This window comes from Salmo trutta, chromosome 5, assembly GCF_901001165.1.
Source record: "Salmo trutta chromosome 5, fSalTru1.1, whole genome shotgun sequence".
NCBI lineage: Eukaryota > Metazoa > Chordata > Actinopteri > Salmoniformes > Salmonidae > Salmo > Salmo trutta.
In genome coordinates this window covers 8,155,846-8,179,943 of record NC_042961.1, presented here as the reverse complement: position 1 = coordinate 8,179,943, position 24,098 = coordinate 8,155,846, and the positions used below count along the sequence as shown (strand labels likewise).

The 24,098-nt window shown below is 43.7% G+C and overlaps 3 protein-coding genes across 4 annotated transcripts in view; 2 read left to right on the top strand and 1 right to left on the bottom strand.

The window, feature by feature from the left end:
• Positions 1-84: 84 nt before the first annotated feature.
• On the top strand, positions 85-6,595 carry LOC115193611 (GTP-binding protein SAR1b). Its single transcript, XM_029752428.1, has 7 exons — positions 85-474; positions 1,896-1,968; positions 2,210-2,329; positions 2,452-2,517; positions 2,637-2,740; positions 4,254-4,385; positions 4,866-6,595. Exons 2-7 carry the CDS (start codon positions 1,911-1,913, stop codon positions 4,980-4,982), a joined length of 597 nt encoding a protein of 198 aa, XP_029608288.1. The 5' UTR covers positions 85-474; positions 1,896-1,910; the 3' UTR covers positions 4,983-6,595.
• A 543-nt stretch (positions 6,596-7,138) lies between these two features.
• On the top strand, positions 7,139-12,528 carry tysnd1 (trypsin like peroxisomal matrix peptidase 1). Its single transcript, XM_029752421.1, has 5 exons — positions 7,139-8,020; positions 8,145-8,743; positions 9,135-9,265; positions 9,556-9,741; positions 10,057-12,528. Exons 1-5 carry the CDS (start codon positions 7,535-7,537, stop codon positions 10,257-10,259), a joined length of 1,605 nt encoding a protein of 534 aa, XP_029608281.1. The 5' UTR covers positions 7,139-7,534; the 3' UTR covers positions 10,260-12,528.
• Positions 12,529-13,027: 499 nt separating this feature from the next.
• The window catches only part of LOC115193607 (testican-2), a 104,204-nt gene continuing 93,133 nt past the window's right edge, over positions 13,028-24,098 (bottom strand). For both annotated transcript variants that reach the window (XM_029752422.1, XM_029752423.1), the window contains 4 exons: positions 23,290-23,508; positions 22,157-22,219; positions 15,891-16,028; positions 13,028-13,275 (listed from right to left, as the gene is read on the bottom strand). In XM_029752422.1, coding sequence (XP_029608282.1) covers positions 13,142-13,275; positions 15,891-16,028; positions 22,157-22,219; positions 23,290-23,508 — 554 coding nt within the window. In that variant the 3' untranslated portion in view covers positions 13,028-13,141. The remainder of the gene's footprint in view (positions 13,276-15,890; positions 16,029-22,156; positions 22,220-23,289; positions 23,509-24,098) is intronic.

Sequence of the window (24,098 nt, the reverse complement as noted above, 5' to 3'; positions counted from 1 at the left end):
TTAATTTCAATAATTTATTTGGGTCTTTGTTGACAACCTTTTGTAGAAAGTTCTACTCTGTTACCCAGCTGACATAGTATGTAGATGAGGGTTGATTTGGTTACACTTTGCTAGAACAGTCGCATACTGTACTGATATTGAAAAACACAATACTGCCATCTAGCGGCAATTTTCTATCCCACAGCGGGCTTCCGAATTATGTAATTCCCTGCATGGTTGTGCGTGCGACTATAAATTCTCATTCGAGATGGCATGTGTATTTTTCTATTTGAAAAATATCAACTGTGTTTTGATTTGAGATTGAGTTCTTTGTCTCAGAATCTAATTACAGAAATGTATGGGATCGTATTTTGACACGTGACACCCCCTCCCAGTTCTTACGCATTTCCGGTGAACTGTCAAATTTCGACCTGTCATCCACGGAGAAAGCCTGGACCAAAAGTAACAGTACGGAGTGTTAGAACCACTGACAAGGTAAATGGTTGAAATGTTTACCTTCAGTAATTACATGAAAATCAATATCTAGTAGATATCTGTTTATCATAAAATCAGGCTAGCATGTTTTGAGTTTGATCATTTGGGAGTGGGCTGTTTTAATTGTGAACTATTCAGCCTAGCCTACTCGGTTTTTTTGTTTAACTTCATATTGATGTTTAATTCAGCAACTCTGATGTTGCAACTTTTCAGTCACCTGCCAGACCGAATTGCAATATGTTGTCAACAACAGTATAGCTAGGCTACTGTGTAATTAGCCAGTTCCATTGGAACAATTTCAGGTATAATGTATAGCACGTCTTTAGTCAATACAATTACCAATCTTACTCGATAACCGTGTATTTTATCATAGCTGGGCAGCTATAGGTTAACTCTTGAATTCGTTTTTGCATTCCTGTAAGGTCACTTTTATAATATTCACACAGCAAGTTAGTAGACACTGTCAAGAAAGTGACAGGTGCGCCATGAAAGCCCCGGACGTATCAAATGTCATCTGTAGCCACAACTTGTTCATAAAAATAGTCTGAGTACTATGATCAGTTTAGAGGTCTTCTCGGGTCCAAAAAGTTGGACCTGAAATGACCGAGGACAATCAGCCTCGGACCTGACGACAACCAGACCTAGACCCGACCCGAGTGACAAAACAAATCACGTTTATCAGCCAAGTTACTCTTCTGGTTAACAAATAGATATTTATATGTTGGCTAAGCCTTCTATAAGTCAATAAATTAACCTTTTATTAGCGTAAAATAAATATGCTATAAGCTATGCAGAGCCGTGGTCGGGTCCACTCAGGTCTATCAGCTGTCATTATATCGACTTGAGACCCGACCCAGACCAGAGGGAAAAGTTGGAATTTTGGACCCTGGGGTTCCCAGGTCGGGTCTCAGGAGACATGAATACCTCTCGATCAGTTAGCCAGCTCCCTGTTAGTGTGAACGGGCTACAGTTTGGTGGATTTATTATTTTCCTTCACTTTTCTCGCCTTGGCACAACAACTCGGAGCAGTTTACACATACCAAAGAGGTAATCCTGGGTTGGGGAAAAAGTTTGAACAATTGAGCTTCAGTATTGGAGGTTAAATAGCCATGACTAGGTCTATTGCGCTGTGTGATTTGTGATTTTCACTACAAAATTGTATTTTATCATGTGTGTGGAGGGTATTCTCTGTTACACTTATTTCATACTCATTCCTTTCAACCTGTTACCCAGATTTTAGCAGAGATGCATATTTAGTTTCCTAAAAAAAAATGAACCACCAGACAGCTCAAGACGTGCTGAGATATGTAAAAAAATATGCATATTTTTTCTGCATAGAATTACACATAATGATCATGGCTCTAGATTGCAGGAAAAAAAGCTGTTTCAGGTGTTTAAAACCTCTAACCATTCTGTTTCAGGTGAAGACAACAGACATGTCCTTTATATTTAACTGGATCTACAGAGGCCTCAGTGGTGTGCTGCAGTTACTAGGTACAGTTAAAATGTAAATCATTCAAACTAACTACTGGAGAAAAATGAATTACTTACTGAAGAGTGAGACTTTATTTCTGAGTGTACCTGTATTTTGACACTCATGCTCTACCAATAACTGCGTTGTTTCATAATATGATCAGATCAGGTATTCAATCACATGTCATATTTTCATCTGAATATTTTACTACATTACATGTGGTGGTAAATAAACTGTCTCTATTCTTGTCGCTCCCTCTAGGTTTATATAAGAAGTCTGGGAAGCTGGTGTTCCTTGGTTTGGACAATGCTGGGAAAACAACGCTACTGCACATGCTCAGAGATGACCGACTGGGACAGCATGTGCCAACACTACACCCCAGTAAGACATGGAGGATGTTCAGACACCTTGCTTACTTACTTATGGCTGTCTGTTGTTGTCTTAAGTGCGCTCATCGAATGACCCTTCCTCAACTAGTCTATTTGTCTGCCTCTGTCCCACAGCATCAGAAGAGCTGACCATTGCTGGGATGACATTCACAACATTTGATCTTGGTGGTCACACACAAGGTAGACATTAGAACTCAAACTGTATGCACACTGTGCTTTCTCTAATGGTGATACTGAGGCTTAAGTGGCAGTGACGGGTCACTTGTGAACAATGAAACGGCTTTGATTTTCACTCACAGCCAGGAGAATCTGGAAGAACTACCTCCCAGCTATAAATGGTATAGTCTACATGGTGGATTCGGCAGACCATGAGAGACTACAAGAAGCCAAAATTGAACTGGATGTACGTAAGTCATCGCCCCCCCCCCCCCAAAAAAAACAATTCCACAAAGAATACAAATAGTAGTATTACAGTTTTTCCCAATTGTTTAAACACTAAAACTGGCCCATGAGGCACAATGAATCAAACCTGTAACTCATTTAGCAGAACTATACACCAAATCTGCAATACTACTGGCATGTTTTGCTTTACACTCAGATTGCAATTCTATAACAAACATTTGGCCAAACACAACACACAATTCTCTACCTTTGGCACAACCTTCACAAATAAAATCTCTTGTGTGCAAATGAAAAGCAACACTGTTCAACAAGCTAAGGTAAATTACCAACTGATCACGTTCACTCTTCACATGTGCGAACACTAAATGTTCACTTTGCAATCAGATCTTTGGTATGGATAAAAAGGCCACAGGTGAGTACTCCTGTGTTTGGAGAATAATGGATGCAAACTTGGCAGAGAGAGGTAGAGGTGGAGGAAGACTAAGAACAAGGAGAGTAATATCTGATGAAATTCTGGTGACTGTGGTGGACCATGTGGTCCACCATGCTTTGACCTTGAGAGAGGCTGGGCAGAGAGTGGAGCCCAATCTGAGCTGCTTCACCGTAGCATCCATCATCTGGATCGTTCCAAAATGACAATAGGTACAGTATGTACTGCAGACATTGGACCTACTACTTTTACTGCTTGACAGTAGTACATCATAAAGCACAGTGAAGACTGTAGATTCCAATACATACTGTAAGGGGAAACAAAGCAAATGTTTCATGTATTACTGTATGTATGAAATTGGGAGCAATACTACTTTGTAACATGTTTATCTTGTATACTGTATTACTGTAGTGTTTACTGTACTGGATGCTATTTTGTTTTTGTAGACCTGAAAGACGACCACCACGTTGGTAGAACGCGTCTATTTACAGACTAAAAGGAGGCTGCCATTGTGCAAACAGTAGTTGAAAATAATGCCATAAAACTGTGGGAAATCCAACAACAGATTATTGAAAACCCTGCCATCTTTCATAACATCAGAGTGAGCTTATCAACCATAGCCCGCATCCTGCATTTGTGTTCCTTTGTTTGAGTAAACACAAACAATATAACAGTATAACTACAAAAACGTATGTCTTTACACTGAAATAGGTTCTGATAGTATTGTTTTGAATATGTCACATTGGTGTGATCTTGGTTGTCACTAAATTAGATTAATTTGATGTGTGTGTCTCATTAGTAAGCAGAGTTTCATTTTGAGCAGGGATTACATGATTTTGATTGCTGTGTTTCATTTTGCAAGATGTCTGTGGGGTTTGGAGAAGATGGTTAACTGTTTTGTGGTTAGAGTTTTGTGTACCTGAGATTTAGTTTCAGCAAACGTGTGTTAACCATTGGGAAAAACTGTAAATAAGCAGCCTATCCTAGACCCAGTAGATATTGTATGGCTAAATGCTAACCAATACACCTTTGCTTTTCACTGATGAGCGGGGAATTAAACTGGCACTCTACATTCTCTTTCCAGGCGCTGTTAACAGACGACACCATCTCCAACGTGCCTGTACTTATCCTGGGGAATAAGATCGACCGTCCAGAGGCCATCAGTGAAGACGCACTCAGAGGGATGTTCGGGCTCATTGGACACACTACTGGAAAGGTAGGGAGGAGAGCAGGTCGATGTTTGTCACGATTCTTGCCCTGGAGGCAGAACTGAGAGATTTCCGCTAGATGGCCCAGCTGCAAAGTCAAAATTGGCAATATAGTAAAAATTCATGAAAACAAAAATGTGCTTTCTGGTCTTAATTTAAGGTTAGGATTAGGTTTAATAACTTTGTGGCTGTGATAACTAGTGATAACTAGTGATGCCAACCCTCTAAAGCAGCAGCCTCCAGAGAAACTGACATCTGATGAAACCAATTCAAGGTGGTGGCCTGCAGAGATAGGCAGAGGGGTCTAGTCTTGACTGACTAGATTGGGATGACAAATTTATATTTAAAGTAGAGTTAGCATCCACTTAATTATGGTAGTTTATTATGCTAACTCTGTAGTCTCGCATTCACTGCAACGCAAAGGAAAAGGTTGGAATGGAAGTTCATCTTGACTTGTCTCTTCTGTCTGCGTGTGTTTCTCTGTTCAGGGTAATGTGTCACTGAAGGAGCTGAACCTGAGGCCCATGGAGATCTTCATGTGCAGTGTTCTGAAGAGACAGGGATATGGAGATGGTTTCCGCTGGCTCTCACAGTACATTGACTGATCTATATATCACTCCCATCTTATTTCTCTTTTGCCTGATTCACACGATAGAGCTAACCTGAACCTTACTGGGTGGGCTACATCATTTCTGTTCTAATTGTCCTTTCCAGCATGGTTCCAGTAACTATGATTGATGTGTAATGCAGGCCAGCAAGGCTCAGTAGTGTGAAAAGGAAGAGTATTTGTTTATCAACTGTTTTGTATGCACAAGAGTACAGGCCTCACACATCTACCTGCTGGAAAAGCTATCAACTGCTAGCATTCTATATTTATTGTAATTTTTGCATTTGAGTGTGCCCTCAGTAAGTAAATATTTCTAAGGAAAATTTACTTTTATTGAGAAACTTTCAGTATTTTTTTGTTGTAGCCCCGGATAAGCACACCTCATTCAACTCATGGAGGGCTTGATGATAAACTGACAAGTTGAATCAATTCTTGTTTGTTTGTTTTGGGGCTACAATAAAAAAAGATGTGCTGTTGGGGAAACACTGCGCTATTGAAATATGCAGGCCTAGTGATTGTTTGATAACCCTCTAACAGTTGAACCCATTGGTAATTGGTAGTCTGAGCCCTATGTAGTGAATTCAAACGTCCTTGTCTAAGTCAAGTATCAACCTGCAAACCCAAGATTTCGTAGTTTACACATTTCATAGTTTACACATTTCATAGTTTACACATTTCATAGATTACACATTTCATAGATTACACATTTCATAGTTTACACATTTCATAGATTACACATTTCGTAGTTTTCAATTATATATTATCGGTTACTTACTGGTGGTGAACATTTTGAAGGATACCTCAAGTCTGTCAAACCATATTATTCTTATTAATATGATTAAGTTAGTTAGGGAATCCCCTCTATGTTCAGCAACGTTACCTCTACACTTATAGGGTAGGACATGCCATCGCTTTGAACCAGTTCGTAACCCTGGTTTATTTTTAAATCGGTGGCATTTGATTACAGAGGAGTGCTTATTGGTGTAACAGTTCCACGTTGTCTTTTCGCCATTGCTGATGTTGCCTTCCACGTAATATAGGCCTGGGTTGAAATACTATTCGAAATATTTCAAACACTTTGTACTTCTGAGACTTTTCTGTTGGTTCCATTGCAACAGGCAAGCTCAATCAAGCACAGCTGGAGTATTTTACCAATGAGGACAAAGTTGTCAAATGAATGTTTTTGATCGATCAATTCAAGTTGAATCACTACCAACTGATGCCATGAATGTGACTACAAGTGCATTATCACTTTTTATTTATTAATGCTTGTTTGTAATACAAAGGTGCAGTATTTTGTAATACCAGGGTTTTATTACAACCACGTTGTCAGTCACAAATGATGTATGTCATTTCAACTACCAGTACCTACCTACTGTGTCGATGGTTTTTGTTACTGTAAAATAAGTACTTGGTGACTATTGGCTGCTCATAGCTATAATATGAGGGTACTTGTGTGGTGCTTGTGTGGTACTGAAGAATATAGGCTTTGTAGGAAAGACACTATATGTGAGTGCAATAGATAAAGGGTACTTTTTATCCTTTTTGTAAATAATGTGAAATTATTCTGCATGCCCTCTTATCAAAATAAATATTTTGGACAATCCATTACACAGTGATTTTACTTTCTTTTTTTTTTTAGCATTTTATGTTCTACAATCCATGATCTATGACACATTTACTGTTGGTTCTCCTTGGACTACAATGGATGAGACTACAATTTATGATATTGGAATTGCCTCAATGATGGTCTAATACTGCCCACTAAGTTATTCCTTTCCTATAGTATGGAATGTTACTGGACATACTTTGAAATGTATCATACAGTCAGGGACAGGACCGATACTGTTTCATAACAGGTGCACACTATACTATTTTTATTTTACTAGGCAAGTCAGTTAAGAACAAATTCATATTTACAATGACGGCGCAAAACTACACATCTTTGTCATGTAGATTTGGCAAACAGTAAAGCAATTAATTTGGCGACATTGGTTGTTTCCGTAGCTATTCATCTGTTACACGCAGCATTATTCTGAGTTGACGCTCGTGACAGACCACCAAGCACTATCCAATGAAACGGGAAACCGCTGGAGAAGCGAAAGCCAATCACGTAACGATTCAAGCTATCATTACACCCCCTTTTCCTTCTGGTCCAATGAGAGGAGATTCGGAAGTAGCGTGCAGCATCAACAAGTTCGAGATTGTAATAATATTGTTTGTGTTAAATTAGTAATCATATATATTTTGCCTGTTGGATGATAGGATATAATCGATATTTCTGGATGTCATTCTACAACGCCATCAGTATCATAAGGTTTTTTAATATGTTGTCGTCGTCGTAGTTTTAAACTCACTTTTTTTGCCTGGTAGGTGGAAGTCGATTCGGTTCATTGGCACAAAGTTCATGTTAGCTAGTTTTCCAGGGGGTGTATTTATTACGCCTATTCTTTTGCAAAACGTTTCTTTAAACGGAACGACACGGGGAGGGACCTACCTGCATTTGACAAATAGAAACTCTCGTTTTACACCCCAGCTACTGACAACGAAATGGAGTCGACTGAAAAAATGTGTTGCGTGGTCACGGTGTCTGAGTCTTTTTCTGATCAGAAACCTGTAAGCTGTAGTGGAGTCATCCTGAACTCACAGACTAGTCTCGTGCTATGCAATGGTCTTATCTTTTCTCGCTTTATGAATGACAAGGACGCTTTCTCTTCAGATCACCGGTTCCTACTACCAGACAGTTTCAGTGGAAAACTCAAAATTAGACTAAACTTCCATGAACAGCGAGATTTGGACACAAACCAATGCGCATACCAGTCATGCACCGTCGCGGAGAGCAACAGCACCTCGCGACATCAGCACCAAGCGACAGCACAGCTGCTGATGCTCGCCAACTGTTTGGAGTTCAAGAGTGCTTTCGAGAAGATCTTCAAAGAGTCTGATAAGTGGCGTTTTTACGGTGGGGAGGATGATGATGATGATGCAGAGATGGTTAGGGATTCAGAGTTTCTGAGCTGGTTTGCTGTACTCAAGGTACCACAGTTGGAATGTGTAACCCGCTTGTAGTCATGTTTTCTGTACAGTATTTTCATTCTTACCATTTAATGCTGATAGTTTAATGATCTGTATTTTGTATTTTCATACAACAACAACAAAGGTACCAGCCTTGGCCAAAGCGTCAAACGTCAACGTTGGAACCATACCATGGGCGACCAGCTCCACTCTCCGGAAAGGATGCGCGGTCCTCGCCTGTGGCTCTCCCTTCGGTGCCTTATACCCTGATCTCTTCATGGGCACACTAAGCAAGGGTATCATCAGTAACCTGTCCGGGGAAGGTAACGCTCTCATTCTCACTGATGCCCGCTGCCTGCCCGGTACAGAGGGAGGGGGGCTTTTTGTGCCCCACGGAGACCGAACGCTCCTCGTCGGTTTGATCGTGTCCCCCTTGTGCTGGAAAGCCAGAGAGTGGATTGGGCTGACTCTTGTGTGCTCGCTCCAGATGATTCTGAGGAACATCACACAGTGTGTGAATATTTGCAATCCACACCAAGAGATCCACCACATACAGGAATCCACAGACTTCTTTCTAGCCTTACAGAGTGAAACTGAAACTCAGACGTACCCCACAGTGGCCTTAGTAGACGCTGGACAATTCTGGGGCTCTGGGGTTCTGGTTAGTCCTCGGTTGGTGGTCACCTGTCGACATGTTGTCAATGGAAAACCTGTTGTCACCTTGAGATTCAACACCAATGACAGGTAAGATTCAACACCAATGACAGGGACCATGCTGCCATTTTACTCACCTGACCTATCTGCATCTCGCATAACATTCAGTGATTTTGAAGATTCAACACCAATAATGGTTACTGTTCTGTATGCATCTCATAGGAAGTTCATTAATGCTGAAGCTCCATGTATGCAAGTGTAGTGCAACCTCTGCTAAGAGGTCATGTCCTTCATGGTATGGGAGATACAGGGTTGTTGGTTCAAGTTTCACTTAAGCTGGTATACAAAAGAGAAATCCAGGGCCAACATAAAAAAAGTGAAATTTATTCCATGCCAGCATGAAGATGAAAGTAGTCCACACAACATTATACAGATCAAAGTGAAGGCTCTGTCACTTACATTCCTTTCTTCCTCCACATAGGTTTCATGCCGTGGTGAGTGATGTCCTGTACTCCACCAAGGCATCGTCTCCCTATGATGTAGCCGTGGTGCAGCTAAGACACCTTCCCCCGGAGGTAGTCGTGTCACGCTTGGCCACATCGTTTACACCAGGTAGGCATGATGTCACTGTCACACTGACTCCACTATGTGTACTCTTTCTTTCTTCACAAGAGGACATCCAGTGGAGGATGGGCCTTTCCTCTGAGTCTGGTTCTTCTAAAACTGCCTGAAAGGAGGAAACCTCATCTTGCCATTGTGCTTCTGATTGGTCTACTAAGCCGGATTACTGTAAAAACCTTTGATGTAAAAAGGGCTTTATAAACTAAATGTGATTGAGATATTGAAATGATCTCCAAGGTGATAGGTTGTCGTTTGAGATGTCTCCTCGTGTCGGTCCGTAGGTGAGGACGTGGTGGTGGTGGGTTATGGAGCTTTCGGCCAGCGTTGTGGTCCCTCTCTGACCAGTGGCATCCTGTCCAGGGCCATCGGCTGCCATGGCCAGGCTGTCATGCTGCAGACAACCGCTGCAGTGCAGGCAGGGGCCAGCGGAGGAGCTGTGGTGCGGGCAGGATCAGGAGAGCTGCTAGGTGAGCCATGGATGGAGTTAGCCAACCCTACTCTTGGAGAGCTACTGGGTTTGTAGGTTTTAGTTCCAGCCCTGCTCTAAAACACCTGATTCAGGGTCAAGGCCCTGATGAACAGCTATGGCTGGAACAGAAGCCTGCAACTGCAGATTTTGAAAGAGTGATACTGTTTTTTAACAGTGGGGGGCACTGGTTGACCATAGAAAATATGACAGGACAGCCATTCATTAACAGTACTATCTGTGTCTAAAGCCACATTTCAGACCCTTCTCTCTCTAACCCAAACCTCATGGCTGATTTGTCCTTATTGTATTCCAGGTCTGGTTTCCAGTAACACCAGAGACTTTTCTGCCAAGGTGACCTACCCTCACCTGAACTTCAGTGTCCCAATGACTGTCTTGGAACCGTTGCTACGGAGATACGCCCAGAAGGGCGACATTGGTGTGTTCCGGGACTTGGATACGACCGATGAGGGAGTCAAGAGGTTGTGGAGGCTACAGACTGCTCAGAGCAAACTGTGACTAATTACACACACACACACAGAGAACTTACAAAGACTAACTTTCTCACTTTTCTATGACCTTGTTTTAAGGTGCTATAAATATCAGTTTGAAATGTGAGAACGTTTATCTACCATCACGTCATTTCTTAGGCTTGCTAACACCAGCCTTTCTAAGTCCTTGACCGTGAGTCATAGCTCGCTGTGTAGTCACGTGGGTCGCGCGTCAGACTAGTCTTGTCTCTCCTCAATGTTACAATACCACCATGATATGGTAACATGATTACCACGACGAAGAGTGGACCAGAGCTGACTAACGTTCCATCTCTGAAGTACTGGTATTTCAAATGGGTTGATTTTAGTACATACAGGATTCATTCATACTACTGTCTGAGCCACTGACACTGTCTTCTTGTGTAACATATTGATTGTTCTCGGACAATAACGATCTTATATGATACGATTGATAATGACCCATCTTGTTTTTTTCCCCCAATGTCTACACACAGGTACTTATCTTATAAAATGAGCTATAGTGAGTCTTCACAGCATGAGAGCACATAAAGCTTTAGATACAATCTCTACAGATTAGTACCGAACACCTTCAGCGTTTTCCACCATGTCATCTTCTCTGTTTTCATACTGTACCCATCTCAAGGATAAATTCCTACTATTACAGTAAAGCATCATAAAATTAAAACCATTGCATTGACCCCCTTAAGTGTCAGACTTACAGCTGGTGAAGTTACACACGGCTCACTCCCGGCCAGGCGGGATGGGAGGAGAAATCTGATTATCTGACGTTGCACAGACTGATTGGTCCCTTTGGGTAGCTCAGAGGAAAAAGCTGTCAAGACCCCTTTTCACACATCTGTTATTCTCTCCCTGCACTCAGAGAGAGGAGCTTATAGATGTCAGACCTGGGTTCAAGTACCATTTGAAATAATTGCAAATACTTTGGCTGGGCTTTATTGAGCTTCCCCGATGCAGTGAACCAATAGAATAGCCGATCTGGCACGCGAGGTAGGCTGGAGCAAACGTTCAACGTTTTTGAAAGATTTCAAATAGTATTTGAACCTGTTGTAGACACTTTGAGGTAACACTTTATTAGGGCTCTAAATCCGTATCGCGGAAGTTCAGGATGATAGAAATTTAAAGGCAATGAATGTTCCTGCGTTAGTATAGACTGCATTCACGGTGAACGCTGCATTTTTCGGCTCACTCAGAAATGACCTTTAAATTTATATCCCGGATTCCATCATGGCAGAAATATGATTAAAAAGGATTGATTACTTTTCCATTTGAAAAATTACATTGCAAGGCAGTAGAGCTTAACAGGGTTTAGAAAGCTTTGAAGGCTCATACTAAACCTGTGACAACAGAAAGCGCCACGGCTGTTTGCTAGCCTTCTATAGATGTAAGCCTCAGAAGCAGCAGAAAAAGGTTAGGAGGAATGGAAGTGAACTGAACTGCTGGACACAACAGAACAACAGTCCAGAGTGGACAAAAGACCAAGGAGAGGATAATCGCTCGTGGACAGATTCACGTGTAAACGGCGAGAATGGGAAGTGACAACTTCGCAAGAACTTTACTTCTGGGAAACCAAGATTAAGGAGAAGACAGTATGACAGAGGAGTATGGTGGCCTGGTAGGGCCATATAGAACCAATGTATTTTATTATTAAACACAATGTTGATCCACAGATGATACAACGGACACTTGTCAATCAAGCAGTACTGTCTGCCAGTATCTCAAGGCATTAGCAATACAGGACTAATAATAATAGTCGCAGATCTGTCTTCAGACACACTTATTCACATTTAGGAGTGTAGAGTGAGAAACTTTATTTTACTAGACTTGATGAGACAGAGCACTACTGTCATAGATGAGCTGAAGCATAAGGGATGGAATGGGGATAGTTCAATTATGCAATAGAAATACAATGAGTATAAAGTCGATTCCTCTCCTCATCTCCTCTCCTTCGGCACTAATTTGAAAGCACTGGGTTGGTGAAAACAGTAAGCAAAAGCCTGAAGGAAATGGGCTTTTATCTGTCCAGTTCTTTCATATCAGTGCAGAGAAAGAAGGAAATTAAGGATAGGAGCCAAGGGTAGGAAGCCACTTTTGACTAATTGAGAAGCATCCAAAAGCATCTCCAGTTCCTAACATGAGCACATAACCTCCAGCTGCTTCCTGCCTTTAACTTTAAATGTTCAGCTGCTAAAAACTTCTCCAGGAGAATGTTGTCTTGCACATACAACAGAAAAAATAAAGATATTCACAAGAATTTAGGACACATCTCCTGACTTGTCAGACCACAGTTTCTAGTTATTGATATCCCACATTGTCACCCCACCTCCTCCTCTCCAACCCCCCACCGTCCCCAACCCCCCACCGCCCCCCCTCCTCTCCAACCCCCCACTGTCCCCACCCTCCTCTTCTCCAACCCCCCCACTGTCCCCACCTCCTCCTCCAACGCCCCCCCCCCCCTCCTCTCCGCCCCTCCAACCCCCCCCACCTCTTCTCCAACCCCCCCACTGTCCCCACCTCCCCCTCCAACCCCCCCACCTCTTCTCCAACCCCCCACCGTCTGTCCCATCCTCCTCTTCTCGGTGCCCCATCGTCCACACCTCCTCTTCTCCAAACCCCCACTGTCCCCACCTCCCCCTCTTCTCCAACCCCCCACCGACACCCCCCTACCTCTCCAACCCCCCACCGTCCCCTCCCTTAGTCACGACTGATTTAGTGTTGTTCTGAGTGTGTTTCTTCAATTGTGTCCATCTCTTCAGGTTTTCAGGATCATTGTGTGTGTGTGTGTGTGTGTGTGTGTGTGTGTGTGTGTAAGAGAGAGAAGTTGAGATGCTCCGGTAGTAATGTTGGACTAGCTAGACTTCATTGTTTTCTTCACCAAATATATCCTTCATCATCTGCCTCTCCCACCTCTCCTTCCTCCTCTGCATTCTCCTCCGCTTCTTTATCTTCCTCATCCTCCCATCCGACCCCACTGCCAAAATCACCTGAATATGCCACCGCCTCATCTGGAGAAGAGTAAGAGAGAGAGAGAGGTGAACTAAAAGGGCATGTGTTAGACTTTCTGTGTTTTAATGGCTGTTTCTGAACCCTGCCGCAGGAACCATTCTAATCAGCAGCAGGTTCCGTCCAGCCAGACGACCATTTTATCTTGAAATACTTCTCTCAGCGACAAGCGGTTCTTTAGAATGCAAATGATCCCTGACTTGAATGTGGCACTGCATATACTCACTTCTTAATCCCCACTGATGCATATCAAAGTAGTGTAGTGGAGGTATTCATTTTCATAATTTAGCAGATGCTCTTATCCAGAGCGACTTACAGGAGCAATTGAGGATAAGTGCCTTGCTCAAGGGCACATTTACCAATTTTTCAGCTAGTCGGCTTGGGGATTCAAACCAGCGACCTTTCGGCTACTGGCCCAACGCTCTTAACCACTAGGCTACCTGCCGCCCCAATTAGCCATTATGTAGTACAATAGAGAAATCATGCACAAAGTAGCGGAATATCATCTGCAGGCAGCAAGAGCGCGCAGCTCACAACTGGTTTTGGCATGGAGCAGCTCACAACTGGTTTTGGCATGGAGCAGCTCACAACTGGTTTTGGCATGGAGCAGCTCACAGAAGAACGTCATCGGTAGCCGGGAAAGACGTTTCAACTTATGATATCTACCAGTAAATGCTAACTATAATTTTTATTTTACCTTTATTTAACTAGGAAAGTCAGTTAAGAACAAATTCTTATTTACAATGACGGCCTACCTCGGCCAAACCCGGATGACACTGGGCCAATTGTGCACTGCCCTATGAGACTCCCAATCACGGCCAGATCTGATACAGCCTGGATTTGAACCAGGGACTGTAGTGACGCCTCTTGCACTGAGATGCAGTAGACCGCTGCGCCACTCAGACGTCTCAGGCAATAATGTGTATGCAAACCAGGTATTGAAAAAGTTTGGTCCGAAGTCTTGGTTAGTAGGCTATTTGTGATGTGCAATTAAGCCATCATGAGCTGTTTGCATCAGGGGCGTATGGATGAGTGGGCCTGGGTGGACACAGGCCCACCCACCGGGGAGCCAGGCCCTTCCAGGCCCACCCAATCAGATTGAGCAAAAACAAAAAAGTATACATTATTATTACAAAAAACACAGTTCCACTCACCAGATGATAATTTGAAACAACCCTTTCCTGCAGTCAATTAACAAAAGTGCCCTCTTTGGCCTGTTATTTCATAATTAATAAATATATATTTTAAACAGATGAAAATCCGGTGTTTCTATGTCAAACAGTTTTGTTATATTTCAGTCTTCTGTGATGTATATAAAGTGTAATATTGGGATTCAAACTAAAAATGGAATACATTTGAACTCTATATCTGACATGGTACAGGTGTCTTATTGTTTTAAGTCCATAACTATGTGTGAGGTGTATACTTTAGTTTCAAAGTAGATTTGGTTAAGACCACCAAGAACCACACTGTGTGTGAGGTGGATACTTTAGTTTCAAAGTAGATTTGGTTAAGACTACCAAGAACCACACTGTGTGAGCCTGATTTAACCCACTGCAGTAAAAGGTTAACTTCTTGTTGTAAGTTATTCTTGAAAAGGGAGAAGCTAACATCCTCTTAAATAACATCTGCTGCAGACGCTGTAAACTAGCCTACAACAAAAGATAGCTAGATAGACCGTGGGAGAACTACTGCGACCTGTTGGCTTTTGAGAAGGCAGAAGTTTCCATATGTTTTTTGTAAAAACGGTCCCACCCATTACAAGTCTAAATGTGATTGGTTAATTCCACTGTCACTCCAAAATGTTGCTCTTAAACAGTTGAATGGCAGATGCCTTCTATCTATCTGATGGCCTAACCAATGGCTGACTTAGCTAGCTAGATTTATCTCCCCAGAGAAGACCAAAGAAAAATCCTGATTGGATCTTTTTTTCTTTTCAGTTTTAACCCTTTCCAACAAAAACAAGGGATTAAATCAGAACATCATTGAAAATAATGTCATAAAAATGATCATTGTTATTATTATTATTTTATAAATCCTTAGCTTTCTCTGAAGGCATAGATGGCCCTCATAGTTCCCCACTGTGTTTGGGTTAGTAATCATTTGCAGAGTGGCACTATTTGCACTCAGCATGCATTTTTTAACCATTCTGAAATGTCTAAATAATCCATATGTTGTTCTGAAATATGAACACAGAAATACTGGACATTTTGAACTCTTATTATGGTGGCGATTTTACAAAATGACAATCATGGTCTTGAATTGGACTCGCATTTTTCTGGTCTCGGTCTTGATTCGGTTTCGGACCCCTTGTCCCCCCTCCCAGTCTTGGTCTTGATTCGGACTCGATTTGCTCCGTTCTTGGTCTTGAATCGGTCTCGCTTTAGGTGATCTCGAACACAACACTGCGAATTACTGTAAGTCGTTCTGGATAAGAGTGTCTGCTAAATTACTCAAATGTAAAAAAATAAATAATGTATGCGTTGGAGTACAGACTGTGTATGAGTATCAATACTGATTGTGTGTGGTGGTCTGTAGCCTACTAAGTATGTGAGTTGGGTTCTATACTGAGTGTGTCCCAGGGGGTTTCAGCAATTGAACCCTGATTGTCTCTTACCACAGTCGGGGTTGCCATGGATTCTGGAGCTGGCTAGTTCCCCTCCCTGTTGGTCGACACACCAGCATTCTCCCCTGGCCTGATCACACTGCAGCTTCCTGTAGTATCCATCCTCATTACAGCTAGGGATAAACAAGCCTGACACACACAAAGAGGATTTTACATATGGAGGCACACATACGTTTTTAGATAGAATACATATATCAAATCAAATGTTATGTCACATTTGCCGAATACAACCTTACCGTGAATTGTTTACTTACAAGCCCTTAACCAACAATGCAGTTCAACAAATAGAGTTAAGAAAATATTTACTAAATAAACTAAAGTAACACAATAAAATAACAATAACGAGGGTATATACAGGGGGTATCAGTACTGAGTCAATGTGCGGGGGTACAGGTTGTTTGCATTTTGGTGTATGTGATGTTAAATTATCATAGCCTACCCTGTTACATTTAAAATAATTAGTGTTTGTATTACAGACTTAATTATCCTATGGTTTGATTAATTTAAGAAAACATTTAGTGGTTTGTATTAGAAGATAGGGAGAAAAGCTAATTGTTACATGATTGTAGAAAGGAAGTGCAGTTTTGGATCTTAATAGTCCACAATAGACCTGTAAATCACTGGAATGCTAATAACCCCAAGATTTTGTACAAATAGAGCACCCTTTTCCTCAGCAGTCATTCCTTTCTGAGGAGGTCCCCAAGACGGAGCTACAATGGAACCTAACTTTGGAACCAAAGTTTGTCCTCTGTGCTCGGAAACAGAATCCTGGTGCACGGGGGCTACGCTTACAGAAAAGAACGAGATATGGCTAACAAATCTTTCTGGAAATGTACAGATTACAATTCATATTCGTGCAGAGGTTGCCTCATCCTCGCTGACGGGGTTGTTGGGAGACCACAACCACATCCCGGACAGAAAGCAGTCCGACATGTACTGAACAACATGACGAAGAGGAGTTTGGAGACCATGGAAAGCACGCTGCACATTTTAGAGTCTGCTACTTTGGCCATGTCAGATGCTGTCAGGCATTATTTGCCCTCGGAATATAACTTAACAATCAGTATACAGAGGCACAAGCAAAAGAACAAAGACAAGCAGACGCAGGTTCCAGCTACAGTCCCTGGGAACCATGGCACGGCAGCTGGTGGTGACCAGGTTGGACCTGCAACTCTCCCCAATCCTGTCACTCCTGAAGTGGATCCAGTCATCCCTCAGATGAGTAGCACAACGGGGCCCGGCAACCCTCTCCAACCTGGTCATACCTGAGATCTACCATACTACGCATCGTGGAGAGCTGTTTCTTCAGCATGACAGTGGGCCAGACCCAGACAGGATTTGGATCTTCACAACCAAAGACATTTACATTACATTTACATTTAAGTCATTTAGCAGACGCTCTTATCCAGAGCGACTTACAAATTGGTGCATTCACCTTATGATATCCAGTGGAACAACCACTTTACAATAGTGCATCTAAATATTTTAGGGGGGGGGGGGGTTAGAAGGATTACTTTATCCTATCCTAGGTATTCCTTAAAGAGGTGGGATTTCAGGTGTCTCCGGAAGGTGGTGATTGACTCCGCTGTCCTGGCGTCGTGAGGGAGCTTGTTCCACCATTGGGGTGCCAGAGCAGCGAACAGTTTTGACTGGGCTGAGCGGGAACTGTGCTTCCTCAGAGGTAGGGGGGCCAGCAGGCCAGAGGTGGATGAGCGCAGTGCCCTCGTTTGGGTGTAGGGACTGATCAGAGCCTGAAGGTACGGAGATGCCGTTCCCTTCACAGCTCCGTAGGCAAGCACCATGGTCTTGTAGCGGATGCGAGCTTCAACTGGAAGCCAGTGGAGAGAGCGGAGGAGCAGGGTGACGTGAGAGAACTTGGGAAGGTTGAACACCAGACGGCTGCGGCGTTCTGGATGAGTTGTAGGGGTTTAATGGCACAGGCAGGGAGCCCAGCCAACAGCGAGTTGCAGTAATCCAGACGGGAGATGACAAGTGCCTGGATTAGGACCTGCGCCGCTTCCTGTGTGAGGCAGGGTCGTACTCTGCGAATGTTGTAGAGCATGAACCTACAGGATCGGGTCACCGCCTTGATGTTAGTGGAGAACGTCAGGGTGTTGTCCAGGGTCACGCCAAGGTTCTTAGCACTCTGGGAGGAGGACACAATGGAGTTGTCAACCGTGATGGCGAGATCATGGAACGGGCAGTCCTTCCCCGGGAGGAAAAGCAGCTCCGTCTTGCCGAGGTTCAGCTTGAGGTGGTGATCCGTCATCCACACTGATATGTCTGCCAGACATGCAGAGATGCGATTCGACAACTTGGAATTCCTGTGTGACTGTGAGCACTGGTTTGCCAATGGAACATTCAAGAAGGTCCTACCTCCATTCCATCAGGTGTACACCATCCACGGGATGCTCACATATTCATGGGATATGTGACAGGAGGCTGTGCTTGTAGCAGCTTGTATGCTGCCTGACAAGTCTGAGGTAGGCCTAGGGATAATCATTTTACTAGCATATTAATGTTGTTTTAAAGGGATAGTTTGTTCTTTAGAAGTTTAGCTTATTTTTGACTTCCCTGGGCTGTGGATATTTCCTCCCAACGGTTTTTACAATTTGTGTTAGCTAGTTATTTAGGAAGGTCCAGAATAAGAATACAAATCTGGCTAGCATTTTTGGAGAATGTAGCAATGCTAGTGGAAATGGGTCATTTTAGTGAGTGATGCATTCAAAAGCATAAATTAAGTTCATTTAAAAAAAAAATGCAATCTAACAGCCTACTATTTTCTTTTTTTGTGTGGACATACAGTTGTGCGTTCCAGGCACTGAAGAAATTGAACCCGGATCTGAAGCCAGAATCCGTCATGACTGACTTCGAGCCAGCAGCTCCTGTGAAGGCCTTCAAGAAGGTGTTCCGGAGGTCCGCAACCGGGGTTGCTTCATCCATCTGGGACCACACTTCAGACGGCAACTGTCCCGCTGTCCTGAGGTGGCATCAAAGTACCGCAGCGACCCCGACTTTGCCCTAAAGATGCTCCACACGCTCGCATTTGTCCCGTCCGCTGATGTGATGAGATGTTTCAAGGAGATGGAGGAAACTCTGGTCTTTCAGGACCCAGCGTTGTCCACATTTGTGGCCGACTTTGAGGACACATGGATTGGGCACCCGTTGGGAAAGGGTCAAAGAAGCCGAAGAAGAGCACTGGAATATTGCAACAAGGTTGATGACAACAGCAAATGGGTGTCTAACATGTTTCTATCTTTTGATTACGGAAATGTGGAACTACTACGATACTGTCCTGAAGGACATGGGGAAGACCAATAACGTCACAAAGGGATGGTGTCAGTCGTTTGTGGGGCGTCTTACCCCGATACCACAGTGACACAAACCACAATTTGCCAGTTCCTCGACGCCTTGCAACTACAACAACATAGGACGTCACTACAGAGGGAGCAGGAACTTGCTGGTGTGCTATAGCCACGGAAGTTGCCCCGCGTGCGCAGCCACCAGCAGGAGTTGAAGCGACTCGTGGAGGACTACCAGAATAAACCACTTTAGCAGTATCAGAGAGGCATCGCCACCTTCAACAACACTGGAAAATGTCTGCTATGCCACATTTATGAGAACAGAGAGTACGTCTAAACTGGCACACCTCACCATGGCACTGCCCAGGTTCTTACCGCATTGTTAATTCAGGCCCTTTTTTTGTTGTTATTTGCCTTTGGTGCTTATTATTTTGTATAATTTTGTTGGAGAACCAGGCTATTTGTGAATTATGGTTTTGCTTCATTCATTCTGTTGAATCAAGAGATCCATATTTATAAAGCATTTGAATTGATGATGTGTTTAGGTTATCATATATACATAATTGATATTACATAAGCCAGTAAGCCATACGTTCTGGCCAACCATCATACTTAATCACGGTCAGTGTAAGTATAGTGTAGCTTAAATGATACTGTATGTATACACATTTGTTTTCTGCAGACAATTTCAAATGTCATAAGCCATGAATACAAAATCCATTCATTGAGAAGGTATAGGATAGAGGGGAATAACTGTGTAGACAGCACCAGAGAAATAGAATGGCAATGTAATTCTATTATTCTATGGTCAGCATACTGCTGCTGCACCACCAAGGAGGGGGGGGCGGGGGCTGCACCACCAAGGGGCTGCTGCTGCACCACCAAGGAGGGGGGCTGCACCACCAAGGGGGGCTGCACCACCAAGGGGGTCTGCTGCTGCACCAAGGGGGGCTGCTGCTGCACCACCAAGGAGGGGGGCTGCACCACCAAGGGGCTGCTGCTGCAACAAGGGGGGCTGCTGCTGCAACAAGGGGGGCTGCTGCTGCAACAAGGGGGGCTGCTGCTGCACCAAGGGGCTGCTGCTGCAACAAGGGGGGGCTGCTGCTGCAACAAGGGGGGCTGCTGCTGCACCAAGGGGGGCTGCTGCTGCACCAAGGGGGGCTGCTGCTGCACCAAGGGGCTGCTGCTGCACCAAGGGGGGCTGCTGCTGCAACAAGGGGGGCTGCTGCTGCACCAAGGGGCTGGCTAATAACTAGAGAACAAAGACACACGTGCTATGAATGTGGACTAGTTCCTTTACAAGGTTACGGAGACTTAAGCCCTGACACCATCTATCTGTAGGCTATTATAATATAAGATATGCACCACTATTTTATCAGCATCCTACTGAGGAACAGAAAAGGGATGAAATTGGGATAGAATGTCATAGGACTTCTATATCTAAGTAAATGCAGAATAAGGTGAAAAATGTGTTAACCCTTTACACTCGTACCTGTATACGGGTTGAAAATGGAAGATTTGGGCACTAATAATCTCCTAAATTGGAACGTAGTAGCTGTACAGTAACATGCTATACATGATGTCAGAGCTCAGGGTCTCCGCTTCACAGCTCTGTATGGGTTTTGACTGACAGATGTTCTGAACTTGAGCACCATGCAACAAGAAGTACCCTCCATCCTTTCCGGTAATTGGACAACTTTTGCCAGAAAAATTGAGTCTGAGTTAGGGAAATGCTGCAAATTAAGATGACTTGATAAAGATTATAATGAAGACAGCTTTGATGTCATACAAGTAAGCCAAACACCCGTGAGTCCAAATGTGTACTTCACATTCCATATCATAAAACTCATGTGATATACAGTGTCAACGTTTATGATCACTATGTTTGATGTACAGCTACAAGATGACATAGCTTCATACCCTGGGTTGTTCTCAGCAGAATGAGCATGTTTGTCTGTTGTGAAGAACATTTTCCACAGACCACGCATCTGAATGCTCTCATGACTCCATTCTATGGGCACCAAAATTACAATCCGTTTCTCTGAATTGCCTTGTGAAAGTAATAGAACAAGCCTTCAAATCATGCCCACCTGACCCAGATTGTGATTTTATTGTAATTATTGTAATTGTAATTTATTGTAATTCTGTGATGGTGGGGATGCAGGGCTGTGTTCCAAATAAAACAACTACAAGTGTGCTTGCTCTAGTTCCTCAACGGCACAGCTAAGAGAGCTCAAAAAAAGCACCTTATAGTTGAAGACTGTCATAAAAGTGCATTGAAATGACTTAGGAACTGTACACACTTTGGAGAGATGTGTGGCCACTTGGAGACACCAGTCCTCTCACTCAGACCCTTGTCATTTTTTTGTCTTATCGTGCTCCTGTTCCATGTTTTTGTCTTATCATGTTACTGAATGTATCCCAGAGTATTTTCTGATTTTGTTATCGACAAAAGCGGCGAAAATCAACAGTGTAATGATTGGATCCAGTGTCAGGTGAACTGTTGTGCACTCAGCTTTGGTCTAAACATTTCCCCATTATCTCCAAACTGTTACCTTTTAATCACTACCATGGTTATGCATGTGCTTTTCATATTTCTTCTGTAAAAAGCATTAAATGTATCCCTATCCATATAGGACAATTTCCATGAGTGTAAAGGGTTAATGTAAATAATGTTGCATTGGGGCATATTCAAACCACGTGATTTCATGTTATCACATTAAATTAACATTCAGAGCAATTAGGGTTAAGTGCCTTGCTTAAGAGCACATCAGATTTTTCACCTAGTGAGCTCGGGGATTCAAACCAACAACCTTTCAGTTATTGGCCCAACGCTCTTAACCGCTAGGTTACCTGCCATCACGTGAAATTCCGTAAGGGGTATGCTCACTCAAAGCCCACATGCACGTCTGGGAAATGTCAATCATGCAGAAACATGTAGCACAAAATAAATACCCAGTTTGTTCTTGCCTCCCTCCTGTACTTGGATCCTCTCCAGCTCAGCCAGGCAGGGGGGCTCTGAGGGGGAAACACACCAACGCTTCAGTACATCACTTCAATACACACAGACACACACACACACACACACACACACACACACACACATACACACACACACACACACACACACACACACACACACAGACACACACACACACAAAATTGGCCAAATCGTAGAAAATTCAGATATGCGTAGAAAATCTGTCGAACATTCACACAAATCTCCCATTGAAATGATACACGATTTATATGCCACTTCAAACTACTGTGTTTCTCAGGTCAGATTCTTCCGTCTGTAGACTATGGAGTGGATTTGGATTAGAGACTGAAACTGTACCCAAAATGGCTCCCTATCCACTATATAGTACACTACTTTCATGGGCTCTGGACAAAAGTAGTGCACTATATAGGGCATATGGTGCCATTTGGGACGCATGCAGTGGCTCCAGCCATGGGTCCAGTGGTAAACACAGGTCTTGTCTAGTTTCTGGCTGGCTGCTTGGCTGACAAACACAATCTGTGAGAGCTGTGGGAGGACCATCCTGGCAACAAGCTACAGTGATGTTGTTACTGCACCACTGTGGCCATTTCCCCACCACTGGGCAACTAAAAACAACTAGGGGGAAGACATACAGTGATGGACTGCGAGAGGGGAGAGAGGGGATAGAGAGGAGAGAGAGGGGAGAAGAGAGGGGAGAAGAGAGTGGAGAAGAAAGAGGAGAAGAGAGAGGAGAAGAGGGGAGAGCGGAAAGAGGAGAGAGGGGAGAAGAGAGAGGGGAGAAGAGAGAGATAGGAGAAGCGAGAGGGGAGCGGAGAGAGGTGGGGAGAAGAGAGGAGAGAGGGGAAAAGAGGGGAGACGAGAGAGGGGAGAAGAGAGAGGGGAGAAGAGAGAGATAGGAGAAGCGAGAGAGGAGGGGAGAAGAGAGGGGAGAAGAGAGCGGAGAGAGGGGAGAAGAGAGAGGGGAGCGGAGAGAGGATGGGAGAAGAGAGGAGAGAGGAGAGAAGAGAGAGGGGAGAAGAGAGAGAGAGGAGATAGGAAAGACACATCAACGGACACACAAGCACACCTTTCCCCAAAGTATACTCACTCTTTCTCCAGAAGCAGAGGCACCACTCGGCCGTAGACACCTTCCCGTCCCTGTAGGAGTCACATGAGTTGAAGAAGGGCTGGATGCAGACCTCATACTTGTCCAGGTTAATGGCTGCCAGCTCGGCCTGGTCCAGATACAGATCACTGTTGGTGTCCAGCTTAGAGAACATCCAGCCTACAGAGTCCTTACAGCTGGCCACTACGCTCCTGTCCAGGACTACAGACAGAGAGGGATATATGATACACACATAGAGACACACGCACAAGCTGGCAAACACATGTTCAGACACACACACATGCAAGCACACACATGTTGAGATACACACGCACATGCAAGCATACACACACCCACAGTGAAAAGGGGAGAGGAGGAATGAGGAATAACCCAAACAGACAGATCAAATATTCATAACAGTGGTAGAGGTCAGGATTATAGTAACTCCAAATATCATTATGAAAATAAATGAGAATATCCACAATGTTGCATCTGATATGATGCTGGCCCTAGTTAACTCTTCCCTGATGCAGTGCAGGCCCCAGTTAACTCTTCCCTGATGCAGTGCAGGCCCTAGTTAACTCTTCCCTGATGCAGTGCAGGCCCTAGTTAACTCTTCCCTGATGCAGTGCAGGCCCCAGTTAACTCTTCCCTGATGTAGTGCAGGCCCTAGTTAACTCTTCCCTGATGCAGTGCAGGCCCTAGTTAACTCTTCCCTGATGCAGTGCAGGCCCCAGTTAACTCTTCCCTGATGCAGTGCAGGCCCTAGTTAACTCTTACCTGATGCAGTGCTGGCCCCAGTTAACTCTTCC